Source organism: the organism of the source record quoted next, unplaced genomic scaffold, assembly GCF_019419815.1.
Source record: "Pyrus x bretschneideri cultivar Hongxiangsu unplaced genomic scaffold, Pyrus_bretschneideri_v1 Contig19, whole genome shotgun sequence".
In the NCBI taxonomy this organism is placed as follows: domain Eukaryota; kingdom Viridiplantae; phylum Streptophyta; class Magnoliopsida; order Rosales; family Rosaceae; genus Pyrus; species Pyrus x bretschneideri.
The window spans coordinates 2209529-2233922 of NW_025999490.1; the positions used below are offsets into that span (position 1 = coordinate 2209529).

General features: G+C 38.5%; 3 protein-coding genes and 1 pseudogene across 4 annotated transcripts; 3 read left to right on the forward strand and 1 right to left on the reverse strand.

Moving 5' to 3' along the window:
• Window positions 1–1428: 1428 nt before the first annotated feature.
• Window positions 1429–9696, forward strand: LOC103952382 (serine/threonine-protein phosphatase 6 regulatory subunit 3). The gene is made up of 19 exons (XM_009363966.3): window positions 1429–1808; window positions 2664–2767; window positions 3448–3534; window positions 3625–3700; window positions 3804–3878; window positions 4013–4066; window positions 4539–4598; window positions 4743–4859; window positions 5143–5237; window positions 5330–5532; window positions 5722–5819; window positions 6045–6148; window positions 6229–6394; window positions 6523–6645; window positions 6807–6889; window positions 7170–7311; window positions 7866–7895; window positions 8040–8110; window positions 8683–9696. Exons 1-19 carry the CDS (start codon window positions 1770–1772, stop codon window positions 9290–9292), a joined length of 2337 nt encoding a protein of 778 aa, XP_009362241.2. The 5' UTR covers window positions 1429–1769; the 3' UTR covers window positions 9293–9696.
• A 1226-nt stretch (window positions 9697–10922) lies between these two features.
• On the forward strand, window positions 10923–17213 carry LOC103952383 (30-kDa cleavage and polyadenylation specificity factor 30). Of its 2 annotated transcripts, none has more exons than XM_048582154.1 (7): window positions 10923–11663; window positions 12050–12424; window positions 14153–14315; window positions 14424–14534; window positions 14936–15004; window positions 15768–15865; window positions 16159–17213. In XM_048582154.1, the coding sequence occupies exons 1-7, from the start codon at window positions 11257–11259 to the stop codon at window positions 16958–16960; spliced, it is 2025 nt and encodes a 674-aa protein (XP_048438111.1). In that variant the 5' UTR covers window positions 10923–11256; the 3' UTR covers window positions 16961–17213. The 2 variants fall into 2 exon arrangements, with proteins under 2 accessions (XP_048438111.1, XP_009362243.2); XM_009363968.3 differs by having other exon boundaries at window positions 10928–11663; window positions 15768–15854; window positions 16159–16325.
• A 621-nt stretch (window positions 17214–17834) lies between these two features.
• On the forward strand, window positions 17835–21085 carry LOC103952384 (U3 snoRNP-associated protein-like YAO). Its single transcript, XM_009363969.3, is given in 8 exon segments — window positions 17835–17858; window positions 17860–18257; window positions 18766–19108; window positions 19583–19807; window positions 19903–20131; window positions 20245–20423; window positions 20518–20583; window positions 20894–21085. Coding segments are annotated over 8 exon segments (1563 nt in total). The 3' UTR covers window positions 20993–21085.
• A 157-nt stretch (window positions 21086–21242) lies between these two features.
• On the reverse strand, window positions 21243–23417 carry LOC103952385 (annotated as a pseudogene).
• Between the last annotated feature and the right edge of the window lie 977 nt (window positions 23418–24394).

Here is a 24394-nt window from a genome sequence, read left to right on the forward strand (position 1 = left end):
AATCACACACCGTTTTCTGTCTGAAAAAAGATCCGAGCCTAAAGCTTACATGCCAAGATCCGTTAGAGATGGTCCAATATCTAAATTTTACATTGACGATGAGTATTTAAAAGAACCTTAACGTAAAGTTCTCGGTATTTTTCATTTTAACAAAAAATTATATTTTTACATAAAAAGTCAATTATGATATTATTCACTTTACCATTTATTTTGTCATTATTGTTGAAACTCAAATTTTCAAACTATTTTCATTAGTTTTCTTTATCTAAAATTGTAGTTCAAAGGTTAAAAATATCAGCATGTTTAAAACTGCTTTTAAAATGATTGAAAATATTTTTAGATAAATGTTTTTTTATTCTAAAAGTAATTGAAGTGCTTCAGCACCAATTACGTGGGGAAGTGATACATTTAGTCATGGAGAGCTCAATCATAAAGTGCGGTGAAGTGACCTTCACGAGGGAGCTTCAATTAAAGGTAGACGGACAAAGCAACATGCAAGTAAGGTAGAGTAAGTATTGCAAGACACCGACGTCATAAGAGTCTTCAATTCTTAAGTTAGCAAAGTATGTTTAAGGCATCACATTGGGCGAGTTTAGTAGTAATATAAGTGTTGAACAATAATTACGTTAGATTAGAGTCTTTTGTAGAGACGAAGTTGGAGGAACTTTTATGATTTGGCTAATGTGGGATTGAACGTAGCTAATGTGGCGCCCTCACTCGTCACGGATAGCAAATGAGCGATTGCCACATGTTATGGCCTCAACTTGTGGGATTAGTTTCAATGTGCTTTTAGCATGAGTGTCCCAACAAAGACCTTTTAGCAAGTTAATGACGTTCTATAGTTGACCAGTGTTCAATAATTTTAAAGTTGATGTTATATGATACAAAACAAAACTATAAAATTCAAAATTCAAGCTTTAGCCATTGCATCTTAATCTTTATTGTTTTGCTCACATTCACAACTAAAGTTTAACTCTGATGACGTGACTTCGATGATTGATAAAAACAAAGAAAAAGAGAAGAGTATTGAAAAATAAAACTAACAAAACAAGAGATGGAAGGCAAGTGCACAACAACACTCCAACCTTCCAACTTAGGAGAGCAACAAAACCTAGCCCCAAAAATTATAACAATGACATATTTTTAAGAGATTTTTCAATGTGTTAAAACGAAATCGGCACATCAAGTTTCATAACACAAGTACTTAGAAACCTAATTTTTTTTTTTAATTAGTTATACTATAGTATTTGGTATAATGAGCCGTGTTTCCATTGTCATCGCAAAGTTGGAACAGCCATCCAAATATATATTTTTTGGTTAAATAATTTTTGTTTGTTAAATGTTTTTATTTTTATTTGTAAATAAATAGCCATCCAAATGATTGAAAAAAAAAAAGCATAGATTATAAAACACGAAAAAGGAAAATAATATTTGGGAGCCATATAATAATTCAACCCTCCATTTCATTTCCAACGACACTCTCTCTCTTTCTCTCTCACACACACCCCCGACCGCGATTGCAGGCTTCGTCGGGTTCTGCCATCTCTGTGCGGCCCTCGATTTAGATCCAAATCGAATCCGCGGATTCCAATTTCTAGGGTTTTCGCATCCCATGCTCGGATCACTTTCGGCGTTTTGGGCGGTTCGGCAATTGGTGAATCCTCGCTTTGGGGATTTTGTGAGGGCGCGCTAGGGTTCGTTTTCTGGGGGTTCGCAGATCCAAGTTCAGTTCGCCGCGCGGAGGCCATTTTCGCTCCTCAATTCACACCATGTTCTGGCGTATGGCGGGGTTGTCCACGGCGTCTCCGGTGAGTTGTCCGACGTCGTTTTTGTTTTCTCTTGTTTTGTTTTGACATTTGGTGTGCGGGGCGCGGTATTGGATTATTTATGATATGTTCGGATTGAATCTTGGTGAAGTTTGTTTGCTTGGTGAAGAAAATGTGGGATTGGAAATTGAAATTTGGAATATTTGGATCTTAAGGAGAGTTGTTACGTGTGTGCAAACTGCTGGGGGGTGGGCAATTGGGACTATGTTTGAAATTGGGCATGTTGTCTTTGGTTTCGGATCCAGAATTGGGATCAGTGGTGTAGTGGGAGCTATGAACTTTCTAATATATCACTTTGTGGCAGTCGGAAAACGCCATTGAAAAGATTATTTATTTAAATCTTACGGTTGGAAAGTAGTGGCAGCGTCTTTAGAACATAGTGGTTTTTAGTGTAGTAGACATGGATTTTTGTTAAGTCAGACCGTGGCAACGCGTTACATGCCAGTTAGTAATTCGATAAGGGGTGTTTGAGGGTTGTGCAAGGTTTGGAGACTTTTCAAAATCCTATGATGCACCAAGCTTTAACCATTTTTGGGTGTCTGGTTTTCAAAATTGGATATGATTATATGCAGGCTTAAAAATAGGTTGTATTAATATTTTTGCATGATGTGCTTCCCTTGAATCATTCAATTATATCTGCGCTGATTTACATTGTGTCTTATGCCCTACCCTAGAAGGCTGGGATGGTCTCCAGCTGTCACCTGCGCTTGTTGGTTTACTATGAACTTGCTTTATGTGGTCCATACCATGGGTTTTCACTAATAAGAAAACTAGCTCTTTGTTTGTTTCCTAGCCTAATTTATGTGTTTGTGTCTCTTATTTTATTCTATGGTTCAGGTGGAGACAATTTTGGACAAGGATAATTTCACGTTGGAAGAGCTGCTTGATGAAGATGAAATTATTCAGGAATGCAAAGCTCTTAATGGCCGCCTAATCAATTTGTAATGCTCCTTTCATTTTCTTACTGCCACTATATTTTTGACCTTTGTTTTCTTTTCCTTGCTCCTTATTTATTTTGTTGTACCTCAACGAGTGAGTTAATAGAGGGCTTCTATCCTTCTGCTCAGTGTCTTTGGGTAAGGGCTGCTACAGTGCATTTGTCAGAATAATTTTATGTTTTGTCATGTGCATGTATCAAAAGACCAACGTGTTGAAAGATGAAAGCAGGAATTCAACACATCCTTTTAAGAGCTATTCTCAAAATGATTCCTTATAATGGTTTGGGGCTTAGAGATTTGGGACTCTGATGTTGGCATATAGATGCAAATTCTTTGGTTTTGAATCAGAAATTTGGGCTTGAACTACTTGATTTCCATGCCTCAATGGTTTGAGATGTCTACCTTGGAAATGTCGTTTTTATTTTTTTTCCCTATGTAGATGGAATGTTTTTATTTTCCAAGCTTTGATTTGCATCCAATTTGAGCAAATCTTTTATTTCTCTGGCCAAAAAACATAAGATTGTCTAAAGACTCTAATTTGTCTTAAATATTTTACGTATAATATTGTTTGCACTTTTTTAGTTGTGTTGTTTTCCTTTTATGCATAAAATCCCTGTAATATTCCTTTTCATTTTTCAAGATATGTTAATATATTAAATTATTTGTGGTGCCCTACATTGCAGTTTGCGAGAAAGAGCCCAGGTTGAGCAACTAATCCGATACATAGTTGAAGAAGTTCCTGAGGATGCTGAAAAGAGACGAACTTTCAAGTGCGTTGCATTGAATGCACATGTAAACATGAGCATTACTGGATTACTCTATCCATGTGATTGATCAAGTCCATTTGTTGTGTGATGCAGATTTCCTTTTATTGCGTGTGAGATTTTTACTTGTGAAGTTGATATCATACTCAAAACATTGGTAGAGGATGAGGAGGTAAGAAACTGTAACTATACATTCTGAATGACTCTGGTTGATAGTTTTGAAGAATGTGTAACATATTCAACTTTTGATTAACTTGGTTATATCGTGTTGCCAGTTGATGAACTTGTTGTTCTCCTTTTTGGAACCAAATAATTCTCACAGCACACTCTTGGCTGGGTACTTTAGCAAGGTATTTTCTTGTTGAACTAAATGCTATCTTCATTTTTTGACATGAGAGTAGTTTTACCAAGGTAAATTATATATGTTTACTTGATGTTTAGTTCCTCTTTCTTAGGTTTTACATTTTTAATTTCTTTATCATAGGTTGTTGTTTGTCTGCTGTTGCGCAAGACAGTTCCTTTCCTGCAGTATATTCAGGTAAGTCCATTATTGTTATTTTCAAAATCCTTTTTGCTTAGGTGTTAACTTTCTGAAATTTTGTCGTGATATGGGCCAATGGGTGTCTGAAATGCATTCTGGTGGATTAAAAGGGGAAAATTTGGGCTTACATAAGTTTCTTTGTAATTTCATAAAGTGGTGTCTGGTTGTGTGAAGAACTTTTAAATGCGACAGTCTGTTTGGCTTTTTGAGCCTTTGTCTGCTTGATAATTCTGTTGGTGTGTATGTCCTTATAATTACTAGATGCATGACTTCATAGATTCATGTTCTCCTCAAACAGATTGAACCCAATATCCTCACTAACCATGATACATGTATATTTCATTCTCTATTGAATACTTGCTATCACATCATATATCATGTTTAAGATAGTAAGAGGGTTAAGGTTTTCACGAGTTAATTTATTTGCTTTAGTTTCGAGCTGATCCACTGTTTTTATGTGCACATTCAGGGTCATCAAGATATTGTTAAGAAGCTAGTTGACCTGATTGGAATTACATCTATCATGGAGGTTGGTTGTAGACTGTTGTTTGTTTCTTTCCATAGTTGAGCTTCTTTAATGCACTTCTTTTTAAACTTAGACAAAAGAAGCACATTAAGATTGCTAGCCTTACAGGTGGAGAATAGTTGAAAACCCAATTTATATGTTTTATAGGTTTTGATACGTCTGGTTGGTGCTGATGAACACATGTATTCTAATCATACGGAGGCAATGCACTGGATACAAGATACAGATGTCCTAGAGATGATTGTGGACAAGTTCAGCTCTTCAGTATGTGATTAATTTTACATTTAAGCTATATTCATGTGGTTGAATGACTAGACAACGTGGGTTTCTTAATCATTCTTCATTATTATTTTTTATCTACATGTTTGAACAGAGAGGTTGTGTAAAGTCTGAATTTTTTAATTGCCTGTTGTAAAAAAAATAAATTTACTCAATGTATTTGTTTTTGTTCTACCCATTTTACTATATTACTATAGATGTTCTGTTTGATGTGCTTAAAGAATGTTGAGTGTTAATGAGCAAACTCTAATGATCCTGATTTCTACAGGATTCTCCTGAAGTGCATGCTAATGCAGCAGAGACACTTTGTGCTATAACACGGTTTGCTCCGCCTGGACTTTCTTCTAAAATCTCCAGCCCAAGGTAAGATTTGTTTCACATAATTATTGATTAGTGTTATACATGCATTTTCTTTATAGCTTCTTCATTAAAGTTCATTTGTGTATTTTGTGCAGTTTTATAGGAAGATTGTTTCGGCATGCTTTGGAGGACTCACGGCCAAAATCTGTTCTTGTTAACTCGTTGTCAGTATGCATCTCTTTGCTAGACCCTAGGAGGCAAACTTTGGGAACATATCATATGTATGGCCGTCAGATGACTCATGGATCCACAGTTACTGCTAATCCTGAGACTGTTGTGGGCATGCTGGAGAGCCTAGGTAAAGTTATCTCCTTTTGACTATGGTTTTTGCTTTTAGTTAAGTGTGAGCTGATATATGGCTGCTTTGTCTACACATTCATATGACCGTGCAGAGTTTCTATGCTCCTTTTTAATGGCAATAGGAATTTGAAGAGAGTGTTTTGTTTATTTTCTTAAGGATTAAGTATTATCTCTTCTAATTGTTTAGGTGATTTGCTGAAGCTGTTGGATGTTTCATCGGTGGATAACACGCTGTTAACTACATATGGCAAGTTGCAGCCGCCTCTTGGAAAACATCGGTTAAAGGTGAATATTTTAATGGTCTTTTCAAGTTGTCCTTGCTCACTTTTAAGAATTGAGTTCTTTCTCCACAAAAGCCTTCCTGTATGATTGGACTGTTTGTTATGGAACATTATTAGTTAAATGTAATAATCAATTAATATGTTTACAAGCCCCTTGAAACTTTCATAGTTTGTTTAAGGGTGATGTTTGTAGTTTAATTCTGTTTATTCTGAACATGGTACTCTTCAGGTTGTAGAGTTCATTTCAGTATTACTTACGGTTGGTAGTGAAGCTGCTGAGAAGGAATTGATTCGTCTTGGTGCTGTACAGAGAATTTTAGACTTGTTTTTTAAGTAAGTACAAAAGTTTTCATGTTTATAGAAAGACTGATTTGATACAAGTGCCTTATGCCGTGATTCTGTTGCCACTCCAGGTACCCATATAACAACTTTGTACATCACCACATAGAGAACATAATTGTGTCGTGTTTAGAAAGCAAGAATATTCCTCTTGTTGAACATCTTCTTTGTGAGTGTGACCTTGTTGGAAAAATACTTCAAGCAGAAAAGAATTTTACATTGGCAGCTGACGCGGACAAGGTGGTGCTGCATTGTTTTATATATTACTAATATCTTGCATCCAGATAGCTTATGTACTTATTATTTTATTTCGGTTAGTAGTTTATTGAAACCTATTTAAACATTGTCTTGTTTCATTTTTCTTTCAGCCAACTGTTCCTGCAGAGGGTAGATCCCCACCCAGAATAGGGAACATTGGACATTTAACACGTATATCCAACAAACTCATTCAGCTTGGAAATAACAATAGCGAGATTCAGACGCTGCTGCAGGTTTTTTATCTTTATTTTTTGTATTTTTTAGCCTTTTTAGTTTATGGAAAATAAGTATTCTGTTATCTATGACTGAATGGAAGAAACATAACGCTACCAATATTATGGTGCCTACTGTTTTCACTGTCAAAGTCATTTTTAGAGTTGTAATTATCTTGCAGGAGAACATCGAGTGGGCGGAGTGGCAGGCAAGTGTCCTGTCAAGGCGTAATACAGTCGAGAACGTCTATCAATGGGCCTGTGGGTATGTGCTTTTCCTCACAAAAGCAGTTGGTTTTTTCATGTCACATTTACCATTGATTTGCGGTGCCAGTTCTAAAGCTGTAGTAAATCACATATGGTTACTAGTGGACATCAAACATGATAGATGTGGTTTTATTCTAGTAAAATATTGCTTTTGTTGTTTGCATCTTGATACAATAGTAATTTATCAATGTGACCCTTTTCATTTCTTTATTACCTCTCCACTGTCCTTTGGGCCTCATGTTTTTGGCCTTTTAATTATGGTTAATCAACTGTAACAGGCGGCCAACTGCATTACATGATCGAAATAGGGATAGTGATGATGATGACTATCAAGATAGAGATTACGATGTTGCAGCTCTTGCAAATAACCTAAGCCAGGCTTTCCGATATGGAATATACAACAACGATGAGTTAGATGAGGTACCCCCTTATACCTGTGCTTATTTTATCATCCTATATCTACACACTTTACATTGTAAGAGACCGCCTGTGTTTTTTCTTTTCAAAATTTTAGATTAGAAAGTACCCTTTGCTTGGGTGAAAAGTATAAATGAAGAAGTTAGCAAATAGACCTGTTTAAATATTCAGGAGTAATTTTCACTAACTATCGTCATATGCACATAGCTAGGAAGTACCACATAGAACAAATTTCCCTTTTTAAGACTAGATAATTTGGTGCCATTATAATTAGTTTTTTAACGTCTCTGTTACTGCATTTAATCTTTAGGAGAGCGATTACTCTATCCACATTTCCCCTGGAGCGTTTAGATGATAAAGTTGTCGGTTAATATTTTCAGCACCTGGAATTTTCGTTTCTTATCGCAACAGCTATGAAATTGAGTGGTGTCTCATTACATGGTCCTAGAGGGAATGGAAAGATGACAATGTCCAAAAATGTTCCAAACACTTTTGTCATTATTACTTTAATGTTGCTGTGATGATGATTATTGATATTAAGAATCTATGCTTTTCAGGGCCATGGCTCACTTGAACGGGATGATGAGGTATCAAATATGCTGCAATTTTACTCCATTCATTGAGCATGAATTTTTTTTCTTGTTATGTTTTGATGATATCAGTGTTGACTACTGTTTGTTTCTATATAAAAAGGTTTTGCAACAATTCCTTACTATATAATTTTGGCACAGGATGTCTACTTTGATGATGAATCTGCTGAAGTTGTTATATCTTCACTGCGTTTGGGAGATGACCAGGAAAGGTAGGTGGAAAGTCCTTTAATCTTTACTCTTTAGATTCTATTAGGATATTTGGCAAGACAATCCTTCAGCAGGAAGCTGTATGCAGAGTTTGATTGTCACAACTAAATCAATGCATGTAGGCTATTCCTGGCCATAATAGGAATATTTTTGCTCACCACTCTCATTTGATGGTGACAGCTAACCACCCTATCCATCACCATTGGATGATTCGAATTTCGAGATGTGTAGTGGATAGACACAAGTCTCAAAATTGAAACTCATCGAACGGTGATAAATAGGATGGTGAGCATTACCATCTCTTGAGGCTGGTGATAAAAAATGCACCCACCATAATGTCATGAATATTGGGTTTTATGGCTTATAATGCCGACGTTTGAAGCAAACAATTTTCTTTTCATGTCGTTTTCTTGGTTTATAGTTCTTCGCATGGGTTATGTGATAGAGGGCCTAAACTTCTGAATGGATTTTTGGACTCTTACTAGTAGTGTTATTGTGCATATCTAGCTTTCCTGATTATGTATATAATACAAGTGCTTTGAACTGCTTGACATGGTTGCCTTTCTGATTGCAGTGGTTCTCTGTTTACAAATTCCAACTGGTTTGCGTTTGAGGATGACAGGGCTGCCACTGATCGCTCAACTGGTTCTCTTGCTTCTCCATCACCAAATATGGTGGAGTCTAATGCTGTCAGTGGTGGCGGTGATGATGATGATGATGTCATTGTTGGTGAAGATGATGACTTGGTTGACACCGCAACATCTTCTCCAGAACCAGGAACAAAACCAGAAGATTCAGAAATTGCTGTCCCCAACAATTCGCCAGAAGTCGGACCTGTTGAAACTGAAAAACCACCGGAGTGGGTTGAATGGAGGGAGAGTTCAGACTCTGGGGAACCATCTGATGTCCTACCAAATGGTGAGCTTCAAACGGAATCTGCAGATGCAGCTAAATGTTCTCCGTCCTCTTCCGAGCCACTGATAAAAGATGATAAAGTTGTTACTGAGCCTCAAGCTGAATCAACAGTTGAGGGAACTTCAAAGCCGCCTGAGCTGTCAGAACCAGGCAACGAGAAGCCACGTTCTGAGTCAACCACTTCTGATGCTGCAGCTGCCGACGTGGGAACAAAAGGCAGTCAAGAAGCGGCTGCAGGTGATAAAGAGAAAGACAAGGAAGGGAACTAATGTATACTCTTGATGATCAGTTAACTGGGCTAACTCATTACACCACGACAGTGATTGGGTGGGAAGTTGAATCTTGACACTTGGTTGGGCAAGGCGACTGTATCTATAGGGCCTTGCGCACATCATCGGAGTCAGTGTTGTTGAATAGGGCTGATGATATTTTTTCCCCACCTGTAAGAACTGATCTTGTCCTCGTTCTCTACTCTAGCCCCCCTCACGCCCTTTCTCCAGTTGAACATTGAGGAAAAGGGAAGGCGGTAGGTTCTCGTTTGCAGACCCTCGTAGCAAAGTAACTTTCATGTTTCATTAATTTGTCTACAGTTTAGGTGTTACAGAATTTGGATTTGTCACGCTCTCCCCGCTGTATTTTTAGCAAGAACTTGTCAATATATATAGTTGCCCTCTCCCTCTCCCACACTCCCTTTCTCCCCCCTTCTCTGAATATGAAATTTATTTTGGAAATAAGTTCATTGATTGTCTGATGCTGTTTCTCGTTTTTGATCCGATGGCTTGCATTTCCGGCGTTACATTTGTTCGCCGATGTACTGTTAGCGTTCGGACGCGGCATTTCCCATCAGAATATTTTGTTATTTCAGGCTATAACTGGAAGAGCATGAATTTACTGTCTTGTTTGTGTTTACTGTAACTAGCAACGTTTCCCTTTGGCTGCCGCGTTTTTGCTGCACCTGTTCTCTTGAAACTCCGTCACGGCCGCTGGTTTTCATTTGAAAAAGTGGACGGCCGAGATTCAATCAGGCCAAATGATGCGCATGAAAACGAGAGAGGATCCTTGCCGTTTGTGAGGATTCCAGAGATTTTTCAATCATATCCGTTCATCGTACATTGTGCGGTCAGTTTTTGTTAGGTATTGTTTATATTCAATTCTAAATAAAAAAATTTACAATAGTTTCTAATTGTACAATATACAATGAACGAATGTAATTGAAGAATTTTCAAAAACCTCACAAAAAGAAGCCAGCGAAAATCCTCTGGAAACCATGCGATGGAGACACGAGAGAGTCCTTTTGATTCCTTCGTTGCTTGCTGCGCAATAGTCACCATCATGATAATTTGATTTATAATTTCACTGACCAAAAGAGAAAAGTTTGATTTACAGTTTCAAAAAATATTCTTCAAAACAAACAAATAAAATCTTGGAATTTGTAAATGAGAAAATGTCCGCAAAATAAATTAAATGTCAACTGGATAGAACTTTTGATATAACAAATTAGTGTGAATTTATGTCAAGTTAAAAGCATTTCTATCTTGAAATGAGCATTTAATTGCAGATGACGTTTTAATGCAATGGGAGTAAACAACCATGCCTATGTATTCTTGTGCAAGTTCGATTTTCACGGATTATCTTCCCTTTTAATAATAAACTATTTAATCTACTAACGTTATCACTCAACTAAAAAACTGAAATGGACATTTAATGTTTCTTATTGACCAAAAAGTTCTTTAATAGACGACATGTAAATATGACTTTTACGTTTTAAATTTGCATAACTATATCAATTATAAGTGAAAAAATACCACTAATCGTAACGATAGTATCTATGAATTGTTGAACTTAAATGAAAAAAGAAAATGAAAGTAGCATCTCCCCGGATGAGAGGCCTTTCTCGTTTGGTTGGGCCAGAATGCTACTTTGCTTCCAACCCGAATTGGACGCAACGAGAACCCAAACCCGAATACCCGCCGAAATGTTTGACCCCGACCGCCCTAAACCCTTCCTCCTCTGCGCGTCCTGGTGTTGGCGCCCTTTGTTGCTCCCTGTTGACTGTCGAAACCGACACTCCTTCCTCCTTCATCATCCTAGATCCCCAAAACGCACGTTTCGCATCTCTCTCCCCTCTCTCATCACAATCTCTAAAACCCTAATTATCTGATCAAACCCCCAAATCCCAAATCTTCCAACCATCCACCCACCCTCACACCCAGACAAATACGAAGCTCGCCCAATGGAGGACTCGGACGGAGTCCTCAACTTCGACTTCGAGGGCGGCCTCGATGCCGCCGCCACCGTCTCGGCCTCTGCGGGCCCCGCCAACACGGGCCCAACTTCTAATTATTCCGTGATGCAATCCGACTCGGCCGTCACGGGTCCTGGCGGGGTGGGGTCCAACCAGGCCGCTGTGGCGCCGCAGCCCAATCAGAATGCGAACCGGATGGGTGGGCGGAGCTATCGCCAGACGGTGTGTCGTCACTGGCTGCGCAGCCTTTGTATGAAGGGCGATGCCTGTGGGTTCCTCCACCAATACGACAAGTCGCGCATGCCCGTGTGCCGCTTCTTCCGGTTGTACGGTGAGTGCCGCGAGCAGGACTGCGTGTACAAGCACACTAACGAGGACATCAAAGAGTGTAATATGTATGGGCTTGCTTTTCTCTGCCAGTTTCCTGATTCATCTTTGTTAGTTTTTGGTTGAATTTGGTTGTTTCAACTAGGTGGTGATTCTGATCTTGAACTTAATGGATAGGTTAAAGTTGTACTGAATTGAGTTCAATTGTCGTATTGTAATATTGATGTTGTGGATTCCTTAGGAATTGTTGATATTGGTATTCTGCGATCATATGATTTCGACGATTCGTGGTTCATAACTGGAGGGTAGAAGAAACAAAATTATCTAAAGTTGCTGCTTCTCCTCATTATTTGAACTTCTTTATCCCAAATATTGGAGTCTAGTTTCGACGTGAATAAAACCATGAATTTATCGAAGTTTTATTTGTTCTTATGGAAGGGTTTTGTCATTGTAGGTACAAGTTGGGTTTTTGTCCAAATGGTCCTGATTGCCGGTATAGACACGCAAAGCTGCCAGGACCTCCACCTCCAGTGGAAGAAGTCCTTCAGAAGATCCAGCATTTGAATTCTTACAATTACAACAACTCAAATAAGTTCTATCAACAAAGGAATGCTGGTTTTCCCCAACAAGGAGAGAAGTACCAACCTGCACAAGCACCCAACAATTTTGTGGGAAAACCTACTACAGCAGAGTCTGGGAATGTTCAGCAGCAGCAACAGCTTCAACAAACCCAACAACAGGTTGGCCCCGCACAGACACAAAATCTTCCTTCTGGCCTAGCTAATCAGGCAAATAGAAGTGCATTGCCTTTGCCTCAAGGAACATCTAGGTTTGTTCAGAGTCCCAAGGTTTTTTATTAGGTTTTGTAAATCAGTTTCTGTATTCTTTTATGGACATTTTTATAAGAGAAATTTTTTGGTAAATAATTTCCCAAAAAAGTTCTGTTCACTTCTATTGGCTGTAACTAGCTTCCTTTAAACCTACACTAGCTAACTTTATAAATAATTACTCTGTACAATTTATATTTGACCATGTTATGTACGGGTTTTGCTTTTTCATATGTACTTTACTTTCTTTTTATGATCTGTACATGGGGTTGCTTTCTCCCATAAGTTCATGACCTATTTATACTTTGTTATTGGAAGATGTATGATATCTATTTTTCCATTCTACAGCAGTAAGGAAATATGTGGCAAGACTTACTTTTGTGGGTGCGATAGTGTAATAAGAACCAGCTGAAATTGTTTTTGGCTTTACTTAACTCAGTAAATTTCACTCTTATTTGGTGCTAGGAAAAAATTTATATCTTTATCTCTGGGATGTGGTATTTGTTGCATATGGCTGTAGCGTGTTAATTTTAACTTGCTTGAAACACTCTGGGAGACTCCCAAGGAAAGAAAGTGTAAGACAGTTCTGAACTCTTAAGTAGGGTTTAAGCTTGACATGTTTGGCTTATTACAAGTTTACAACTGAAAAAATTAGTTGTCTTGTCAGCAGGTAGGGAGGGAAGAGGGTAATAAAGAACTGGGTACTCAAAGCAAATGTATTTTGATTTTTGAGTTGCAATAAGAAGCAAAAAACTCTCCGTAAGACAATTGGAGTGTGCAATGGTGCCTAGATAGATTCTGATGTATGTCTCAGGGCATATCAGGACCATATTTCTTAAGTTGCACCTTGGCTGAATAAGATGTTGTATCTTGATCTTCCAGAACTAGAAGTCCAACCTACCAGTGATTTTGTTGATGAGGAAGTTCCATAGAAAAATAATTGGATGAGTTTTGTGCAGAGTTTGGGGGCGGGTCCTCTGTTGTGGGTAAACTGGAATCCCGACTCTACAAACCTGAGGAAGGGCTGCGCAACAATAGTAGGGGTGTTAAGTCCAAAGTTTTTTGTTGTGCTAGCAGGAATGAAAGTGCATGAATCCCATCCCATAATGAATGGTTTGGTGGTGTGTTGAGTTGTAGGGTCCAAATACATGTTCTGTCAAAGAGCATTCAGATTCGGGAACATACTCTGACCTGGCTATGCAGAAAAGTTCCCGGGGAACATGAGTCAAATATGTACCGGCCGTCAAACTGCATTTGGTATTGTTGGGGGCTAAGGTGCTACAGATATAGGTTGTGAATCTCAAAAAGCTTGTTTGATAGTAATCTTGATTGTTTGTTCCACAATGTAGATTTGGGCCATCTAGATAAAGTTAGAAAAGTTCAAATATGTGGGTGTCATATCAGTTTAAGCTGCTTGATATTTGCTACCAAAGTGTTTGCATCAGTGCTTACTGCTCACCGTTAGTTTTGGAGTTATGCTGTATGATGGCTGTATAGGTTCAAATATAAAAGTGCCCTGCCAACCTGCTTTCTGCATTTTTTCAAATGTCAAATTGTGATAATCATCTTCCCATCAAATTTCGTAATGTAGTAGTCAATTGTCATATCATTCTTCCTACCTAATGAAATCTCTTGACTGTTTCTCTATCCATGTTTCACTCTTCTTCCCAATTAGTGCACCCGTTTTATTGAATTGGATATACTTATTTACTTCAAACATCAAACCTTAGGTATTTTATTGTTAAAAGTTGCAACCGTGAAAATTTGGAATTATCTGTACAACAAGGAGTATGGGCAACTCAAAGGAGCAATGAGTCCAAACTTAATGAAGCTTTTGACTCTGCTGAAAATGTGATTTTAATTTTCTCAGTCAACCGGACTCGACATTTCCAGGTAGGATTGCAAATTGCATCCCATTGTGTTTCACATTGCTTACTATTTTTAGTTATGTTAAGTTATCTACTGGGGGTGCTAGAATTAAATTCACCTATTCTTTGCTAGGGTTGTGCAAAGATGATGTCCAGAATTGGTGGGTCAGTTGGTGGAGGGAACTGGAAATATGCACACGGAACTGCGCATTATGGGCGAAATTTCTCTGTCAAATGGTTAAAGGTATATTTTTGGTATACAAACAAACAGACAGGATCCTACAAAGTTTCTTGTTAGAATTATCAAGTCTGTTTTATTATTACTGTTCTTCTCACTCTTACTAATTGGCATGCTAATGAGTGTGCCTTGGTTTTTCGGCTCCTTATTGGCTATAGTGACAGTATTTTTTTATTTGCTTGAGGCTTGTATCTTAATAGTTAATTCATTCTTTCGTTTATATGTTCTCACATTGTTGGTTTGAATCAAGATTGGAGTTGTTTGTACTTGTATCAGCTTTTAAGTTATGTGGACTTCACTCTTTCATTTCATAACATTTAAACCTAAACTCCCATCTGTGTGCCCACTTTGCGTCAAGTTGCAGTTGGGATAAGATGTGATGTCTAACTGCAGTTTCTTTGATGCAGCTATGTGAACTGTCCTTTCACAAAACTCGTCATTTGAGGAATCCCTACAATGAGAACCTACCAGTGAAGGTACAATCAGGAGCCCTAAAACTATAGAAATCGCAGTTGATAATTCGTAATATAAACACTATTTGATTTTTGTCTGTTCTGTCTTGATTGATTTAAAATCACCCAATTTATATTTCTGTCAGGATTTTCAATATGTATCGGTAGGCTGCAGGTTTGTCATGCTAATCCATGATTCAACCAGCCAAAACGTGTTCGTACATTTATAAAAGACATACTTTATTAATTAGAATGGAAGTTACAATCCAGGGGACTTGGAGTCTACTGAACGGGTCTTGAGTACCAAGCTTAAATTGATAACCGAAAACGTCAAAATAGTATAATATACTTGTATGACTAAATGTACAATCCATGAATATATCTGTATGCATGTATTTTGTAGGTCCTTTTGTGGTTTGTCTGCGTGTGTGTGTGTGGTATTAACAAATAAGTCAGCATTGTTTAGAATCATACTGAAGAGTCATTGTATAATGCCATGATGTATCTTGGCTGGGTGCTTCTTAAAAATGTAAGTGTTGATGCGAAAAATATAAGTGTTGATGCATCACTTGGAGCTTAAATAGAACTAATCTGATAGAATATTATGTTAATAACTTCTTTACGTGCGCCTATTTTTTATTAGCTGTTTAACCATGCATTTTTACCTGCAGTGATTACTATTGTCGACATGTATGCTTGCTGATGTGCTACTACATTCTGTAGACATACCTTAAGAGTCAAGACGGAAAAAACTTTTGAGCTTATTGTTATGCTTGTACTCTTGCAGATAAGTAGAGATTGTCAAGAGCTAGAGCAATCCGTCGGTGAGCAGTTGGCTTCCTTGCTTTATCTTGAGCCAGATAGTGAACTTATGGTATGTTCAAAGTTTACAGAAACTAGTTAAATTTTGGGAAATAAAATAGAAATTAAAGAAAAAGGGTTAAAAAGGAAAGAAATAAAAAAGAGTTAGATAATGTCTATCAATTATTTTAACATAGGAATTTATCTCTATATTTCTCCTTAGTTTTCATTTGCGTTGTCCTTAAAATTAGTCAATTTTACTGGGGCAGGCACAAGATTTGTTTTGCACTATAATGTGTCTTTGCTTTTCATTTAATGTTCTAGAATGGCCAAAACTCGACGGAATCTGAATGTTGTTTATCGTTGCCTGCGTACAGGCAATTTCGATTGCAGGCAGAATCAAAACGTGAAGAAGAAAAAGCAAAGGGAGTCAATCCAGAGAATGGTGGTGAGAATCCAGACATTGTTCCATTTGAGGACAATGAAGAGGAGGAAGAGGAAGAAAGTGAAGATGAGGAAGATAGCTTCGGTCAAGTTCCCGGAGCAGGAAATGATGGCAGAGGAAGGGGCAGAGGAGGAGTCATGTGGCCACCTCACATGCCTCTACCAAGAGGTGGCAGACCTATGCCCGGGATGCAGGGTTTTCCCCCAGGAATGATGGGTCCTGATGCAATGCCCTATGGCCCTGACGGATTTGTTATGCCAAATCCTTTTGGTATGGGCCCTCGGGGTTTCAATCCGTATGGTCCCAGGTTTTCAGGTGATTTTACAGGGCCCAACCCTGGCATGATGTTCCGTGGACGGCCACAACCTGGATTTCCGCCTGGTGGGTTTGGGATTATGGGTCCTGGACGAGCACCATTTATGGGAGGCCCCCATCCAGGCCGAGGTGGTCGGCCAACTGGTATGTCTCCAATGTTTCCACCACCCCCGCCCCTATTAACTCAAAACCCTAACCGGATGCAGAAGAGAGATCCAAGGGGAGCTTCCGGTGACCGGAGAGGACAAGATATGACAGGTTCGGCTGGGGGACCAGATGATGAGGCACATTATGGTGCTGGAAACAACTCTAGAAATGATGACAGTGAAAGTGAGGATGAGGCCCCGAGGCGGTCGAGGCATGGAGAGGGAAAGAAGAAACGGCGAGACTCAGAAGGAGATGCGATCTCCGAGCACTAGCAGCTCAGCCACTAACAACGAAACCCGTTTTCTTTCTTAGGCTTACCGGTTTCTGAGAAACGATCGGACGATCCATTCTTGATATATGGATTCTTTTTTGGTGCTGAAGGAAACTTAGATGTTTAAACAAGTTTTCCTGATTACATTCTCATACTCTGATGTTTCTGTAATTGTATACTGCTAAAGGTGATTAATCGGTTTGTGAAAACTCAGAACTTGATATTCAGAGAGAAAGCTGGAAGTGTTTCTGGGTTCAAAAATGCACTTGAATCGCTTTCTGACCGAGGCAAGCGTTTTTATTAAAAGTACTTTTGAGCAGAAGTATCCTTAAAAGAAACAGTTTCAAACGAGCGACATCTCAAGTTATTCGTGCTGTGGCGGGATAACCTTCACTAGAGCTCCATACATGTTGATGGTTGGCACGTCTGTGAATGACCGTTTATACATAATTTAATCTTCTCATTTGTAACAACATAGAGATTTTCAACTTGCACACTCTCTTAATCAACTGACATGTTCGAAGTCTACTACTCAACCTTTAAATAAATAATGGGCAAGTTAATTGATATCGGGGTGATACGAATTATTTGATTAGTGCATTTCAAGGGTAAATTTGGAAATTTAAAGAAAATTGTAAAATCCATATCCTTGCCTCCCGGGTCCTAACCCGACGTTACAAAACATTGGGCCGAGAAATTAGAATCCGGATCATGATAAATGGATATGTTGGGCAAGCCCACGACCCGAATTTCTAACACCATAACAAAGATGTCCCTCACCGTCATCTTCGCCGCTTAAACCTTAAACCCTAACCAAAACGCAAAACCCTAGCAATCCAGTGCAAGCAGCACATTTCCGTGCATTGATTCCGATCATGAAGAACAAGAAGAGAGGCGGCAGGCTCAGCTCCCAAGGGACCTAAAAAGGGCAAGGCTTTCTCTCTCGACGATGACCCCTTCTTCGGCGCCGAATCCAAGAAGCGCCGGAAAGTCGAGCTCGATGAGATTGAGAGCGAATCCGACGCCGACGTTGGATCGGACGGCGAGGGCGGCGGAGAGGAGGCGGAGGAGGAGGAGGAGGAGGCTGTAGTGGAAACGGCAGACGAGAAGAGGAATAGGCTTGCGCATGAGTTTTTGGAGAACACTCGGGAACTGCTGAGGAGGGCGAAGGAAGATGAGGATGATGATAGTGGTGAAGAAGATGTGAAGGAAGGCGAGATGGACTCGCTTGTTGGCAAGATGTTGCAGCAGCAGCAGCTCGAGGACAGCGGCCGAGCTCGCCGTGCCATTGCTTCTAGGTAATCACTGCTATTTGACCTTCTTTTCTTTTGCTTTTCAGTTGAAATTGCTTTTATTAGAAGCTTTTTATCTGCTTTTGGTGTTTTCAGTTCCTTGTTATTCAGTACTTCTAGTTTCTGTGTCAATTTTCCTGCAGTTTGTGCCGAAATTTGGATTGTCCGTGATTGTTATTTTGATAGTTTTCTTAGTGACTAGATTGTAGATGTTGTTATTGTTTCAAAACTTGACCAAATTGAAGTGGCATTTGATCGGTATTCAGATTCAAAGTTGTGAGCTTTATGCATTTCGTTCTTGGTGTAATGGTACTTAGATCATATTCTATCATGTTACCATCAGCTTTCTTGCTTAAGCATTTTCTTGTTTGACACTTTAAGCTTGATGGGTATCTTGGAAGTAGTTTTTTGTTGTTGCATATAATGGAGAAAAGTATGCTTGCATATCGATTATTTAATATGTTACTTTGTGGTACCATGTTTGTAATTCTCATGTTCAATTCTCTCATTTTAGGGTTAAAAAGCCAGAACCTACTGATGAATTTCGGATATTAGTGAAGCATCGACAACCTGTTACTGCTGTGGCTCTGTCTGAGGTTGACCTCAGGGGCTTTTCAGCTTCTAAGGATGGCACCATTCTACATTGGGATGTAGACAGTGGGAAAAGTGAAAAGTATCTATGGCCTAGTGATGCAGTATTAAAGTCCCATGGGGTCAAGGATCCACAAGGTCGAGCTAAAAAGCATAGTAAACATGTTTTAGCACTAGCAGTTAGTTCTGATGGTCGGTATTTGGCAAGTGGGGGATTAGATCGCCATGTTCATTTGTGGGATACTCGTACACGAGAGCATATTCTGGTAAATACGATTGATTTCTTACTTTTAGAATAATATATTAATATTTGGAAAAATGTTGAGTTTAAACTTAGTTCAATTGGTCAGGATAGAGGAATGCGGTTGAGTCGTTGACCTCTCATACTATAAGGAAAGTTCAGTAAAAGTAAAATCTCTAGTGCTTTGTGGCTTATATGCAAATCATGTGTGAATGACCTAATTTATTTTGGCAAAAGCCGCATTATCTGGAAGCTGACTCATCTGTCGTCCATATATTGGGATGCATTGTTATGTTAAAGACACTGATGAGGTTTTATATATAATTTATGATAGACAGTCCTGTGGAAGTATTGTTTGTATGACAGTAAAATATGTGATCTTATTATGTGCATACACTCTGCACTTCTCTCTCCAAATTTTGTTAGAAGCTGCATTTGTAAATTTGAAAAGGTTTTATGTTCTGTTCTTAATCGAATTTTTTTTTTAATTTGTTAACAGGCTTTTCCAGGTCACAGGGGACCTGTTTCATGTTTAACTTTCAGGCAAGGGTCTTCAGAACTGTTTTCTGGTTCATATGATCGAACAGTTAAGATATGGAATGTAGAAGATAGAGCTTACATTAACACATTATTTGGTCATCAAGGTGAAGTTTTAAGTATTGATTACCTACGGAAAGAAAGGGTATTGACTGTTGGACATGATCGAAGTATGCAGTTATTTAAGGTAAGAAGTAAATACTTTATTTTGTTTTGGGGAATGCTTGTAAATAAAACTTAAGTCAAGTCACGTTGGTGGATCATTTATTATCTGAAACACAGGTCCCAGAGGAGTCTCGTTTAGTATTCCGTGCCCCTGCATCTTCTTTGGAATGTTGTTGTTTTATTAGCAATGACGAATTCTTATCCGGCTCTGATGATGGAGGTGTTGAGCTTTGGGACATGCTACGGAAGAAGCCTGTTTGCATAGCTAAGAATGCTCATCCTCTGTTGGCTGCACAGAAAAATGCTGAACCAAAGGATGGTGATAGAATCCCAAATGGTCACATGGGTAAATTTATACAAAACATTATAAGTTTTTCTGGCTTCAAGTTGTACGCTGTTAACACTTTTCTTCCCAGTCAGTTGTGTTCTAACGGGATGGTATTGAATTCTGTTGTACAGAAAATGGTAACCACACTTCTGAAAGTTATGATTGTTCATCAACAAATTCTTGGGTTAGTTCAGTCGCTGTTTGTAGTGGCAGCGACCTTGCTGCATCAGGAGCTGGTAACGGCTCTGTTCGATTATGGGCTATTAAAAGTGAAAGCAAAGTGATTCAGCCGTTACACAACATCCCACTGGTATGCCAAATCAATCATTAAAAGACCTTGTTTGCTTCTTGTAAATCAAAATTTAACAAGTTTTTTCTTTCCACAATATTCTTATTCCCTGCAGGTTGGATTTGTGAATTCGTTAGCTTTTGCAAAATCTGGACAGTTTCTAGTTGCAGGAGTCGGGAAGGTGACCTTTCTTTCTTTTCGATTTTCCCTTCCTTCTCTTCTTGTATTTGCTTTTCTCTTATTCCTTTCAATTTCATCAACTGAAAGGAATGTTCGACTAATGTTCGACCATAAGATTGAACTTCGTGGATACGAAAGCTGAAGCATTAATTGTGAAATCAAGTGTAATGCTGCTAGAGCTTAAATTTTGCTTCCTTTACTATTTCATCGGGATATTTATAATCCAGCGTCCATTTTCTTCCGTTGCGTTTCCATGTTCACCTTACGGAAACAATCTCAGCTTCTAACATCGCCGATTACCCTTGTGACAGGAACCTCGTTTAGGAAGGTGGGGACTTAACCCAGCTGCTCGGAATGGAATCGCAATTTATTCCCTTAAGCTTTCATCAGAAGATACAAATACTCCCTAAGCTCTCAATTTTGACAATCATGTATTCTTGCATCTCCCAATTTTGACTACATTGAGTTGATGAGTTATATGAAATGATGTTCTTTTGTATTCATACGACGAGGAGGCCGGCATTCCTCATTTGCACGTTAGAATCAGAAATCGAATTGTAGAAGACGCTTGTGGCGATGTATAATCCACCGTCCTCTTCGAACAGGTCATAACAGCGGCGCTGATATAATCTCATTCGAAGATAAATACACATTCCGATCTCCGAACATAAATACGCCCATAGTAAGAGCATGTCCAATGCAGTTGTAAACAGAAACGTTTATGAGCATAGCTTACAATGTCAAGAACAAATCTCCGTAAGTACAATGCAAGTTCTGCTCTACCAATCTATGCCCAATTTCCTCGAATGGAAGAGTTTGTCGATGTACAGAATTAGAGGGGCAGAAGCAGCGATGTAACTCTGCATTTGAACTCTTGCTGAGTTCTCTGAAAGCAACAAAGTGGAAGGCAAAGAGCGGTGTTAATACGAGAATAGTCAAGTTATAACAAAACAAGTAAAAGTTTCTTCGAAACAAGGAAGATAAATCGAAACCACTCCAAGGTTTTTCCTCCCCCGTCTCACAATCCATTGGCAAAGTGACATACTTGGTAGGCGGTAAGTGTTTAACATGTCGACGCTAGACCTCAAATCATCTAAAACAGTGTATAAAGATACGCAATGTGAACGATGGAAAGCTTCGTATTCAGAAGCTATCCAAATGCAACTCTTATTGCAGCCAAATCAAACGCTTTGTTGAGATAAAGAATTTAAGAAACGAATGTAGTATCTCGTAATACACTCACCATCTTCATTGAGTTTATTCAGTAGTTGTTTCTTAGTAGGAAGCGCATACATCCCTGCAGCAACAGCTTTCCTGATGACCCATCCATGGTGGGGAGCAAACACCTGTGCATAAGCCTTGGAAGCTGGATCCTTCAGAGAATTTCCCCTTTCATTCGAAAGTAAGGAAATGTCAGTACAAATAATGTTTCTTCAGCATCCACATAATTTTGTATGAAATTCAACCTTGACCGACCGCTTACCTGAAGTGAATTTCACTTTGGCTCTGTTTAAATGTTTACGTTAAATCAAACGTAGCAATGACCACACAGTCGCCATTTAAAGTTTAAACCTATTTAACAGAAGCAAATAAAAGAAAATACATTCTCGCCCAAAGCATAACCAACGGTGGCTGCAGCAGCTACAAACAACAAATGAGATGCAGCAAATGGAACACATCCATGAATGATTGTACAACTACTGCATAATGTTAGTACAATTTCAACACATAATGTTACTTCAGCATCCAAACGTATCAATAACCACAATGTTAAATGTGTATGTTAAATCAAACGTATCAATACCCAAACGGCCGCCATTTAAAGTTTAAGCCAATTTAACAGAAGCAAATCAACGCAAATACATTCTCGCCTTAAGCATAACGCCCGGTGGCTGCAGCAGCTACAAACAACAAATGAGATGCAGCAAATGGAACACATCCATGAATGATTGTACAACTACTGCAGCTGCTTCGCGTTATGTTTCAAGCAAGAATATATTCGTCATCGTATTCCTTCTACGCTTAAATTGGTTTAGATAGTGTTCACTTGATGCAAAAATTGAAGGAATGTCTAACAGTTGCAGTCCATATGTGCAAAAGTTCGTAAATTTATGGCGCAAAATGTAATCTTCCAAGGATGTTTTGTTCGCAAACAGTCCCTATTAAGTTTGATATAATCCCAGTTAACTTTGTACTGAAAAGCTTATTAATTTAAGTGGATAATATTAATACGTACTTGGTGACTATAATTTGCTCGAAGAGCACTCTAACCATGTCGATCCCACGCTTCACTCTCAACAAATTCCTCGAATGACTACCGCCTTTTCTCTACGCAACCCGCTTCGATATCGCGATCGAGCAGAACCTGCAATGTCGATATTGAATTCGACGCCTCCGACAAATCATGGACCTGTTACAATCCAAAAACTGATCAAATTGAAGCAAATGTTTCAGATTTTGATTTGAGCTCGTTTCTGTGATATTCTCGGCAACCAAACAGAAAAAAAAAAAAAAAAAAAAAGAAAAAAAAAGGAAAATGGAATCCCGTACCTTGGCGACGTAGTCCATCTCGGCGAACTTAAAGGCGATGCCCAGCAGCCGAACAGAGGCGAAACGAGCGAGCACGCGCGAGAGAAGGGAGCGACCTCGACTTCCGCCGCTTGGGAGTTTACGGCTGCCTCCAGCTCTTTGAATGCTTCCGCTATTTTCCTCAGCGGCTTCTCGTCCGCCATTGCAGGTCTCTCTCTCTCTCTCTCCTCTCTTTCTCTCTCTACAGGTATTCTCAGTGATAGTCTTTTGCTTTTGTGCCGGGAAATGTTCGTTTGCTTTGCTGCATGCCAACGCAGCGAAGACGAAGAAATGAATAAAATGATTTGGAGGTGTTTGGACACGTGTAAGTCTATGCTCCTGTTCGAGATTAGAATATCCTTACGTCGGATTAGGATGAACATTTATCCGTGTTTTGTCATTTTACAATTTTACCCACTAGTGACCGTGCAATAATCCCGTAACGAATGGTCAATTTAGTCAATTAACGTAGCTGTATAGGTGACAACGATATCATACTGGCAATAATTGCTTCTCATTTCGATTGGGAATAACTGTTAAAAAGTCTCCAATTTGTTGGCCAAGAAGATATATTTATGGGAACTGGATCTTCTCCGGATCTGAAAAGATCTGAGGCCATTAATTGAAATTTGATAACAGTTACAATTATTAGAATTTTCAGAGAGGTTCTTTGTTTGTAACCATTGAATCAAATTTCAATGATCTGAATGCATTGATTAATGTGCTCAAATCCCTTGGATCTGAAACTAAAAGAACATATATACATAAAAATACATGTATATATATTTATGCCATATGGTAAATTTGAATCACATACTAAAAAAAAATTAGTTTGAATTCACCGAATGACAACATAAATATTTATGCGGCTATACTGTCTTTAGAACCATTCCAATTATAAAATCAGTCCAAATTCATCAAATGACAATACAACTATCTATGTAGTTGTATTGTCTTCGGACAATTCCAATTAAATAAAATCAGTCCAAATTCACCGAATGATAGTACAAATATTTATGTGACTCTTGAACCATTCCAATTAAATAGACAAAGATTGAAAGTGAATATAAACAATGTTGGACCGAAAAAAGAAAAAAAATAATAAAGATGAGAATGTTTGTGCTTATGGTTTTTAGGATAATTAATGAAAATGACTTGAAAACTTTGAGTTTTAATAATAAGGAAAAAATAAAAGGTAAAATAAATAATACCATGATTAACTTTTTAGTATAAAAATATAATTT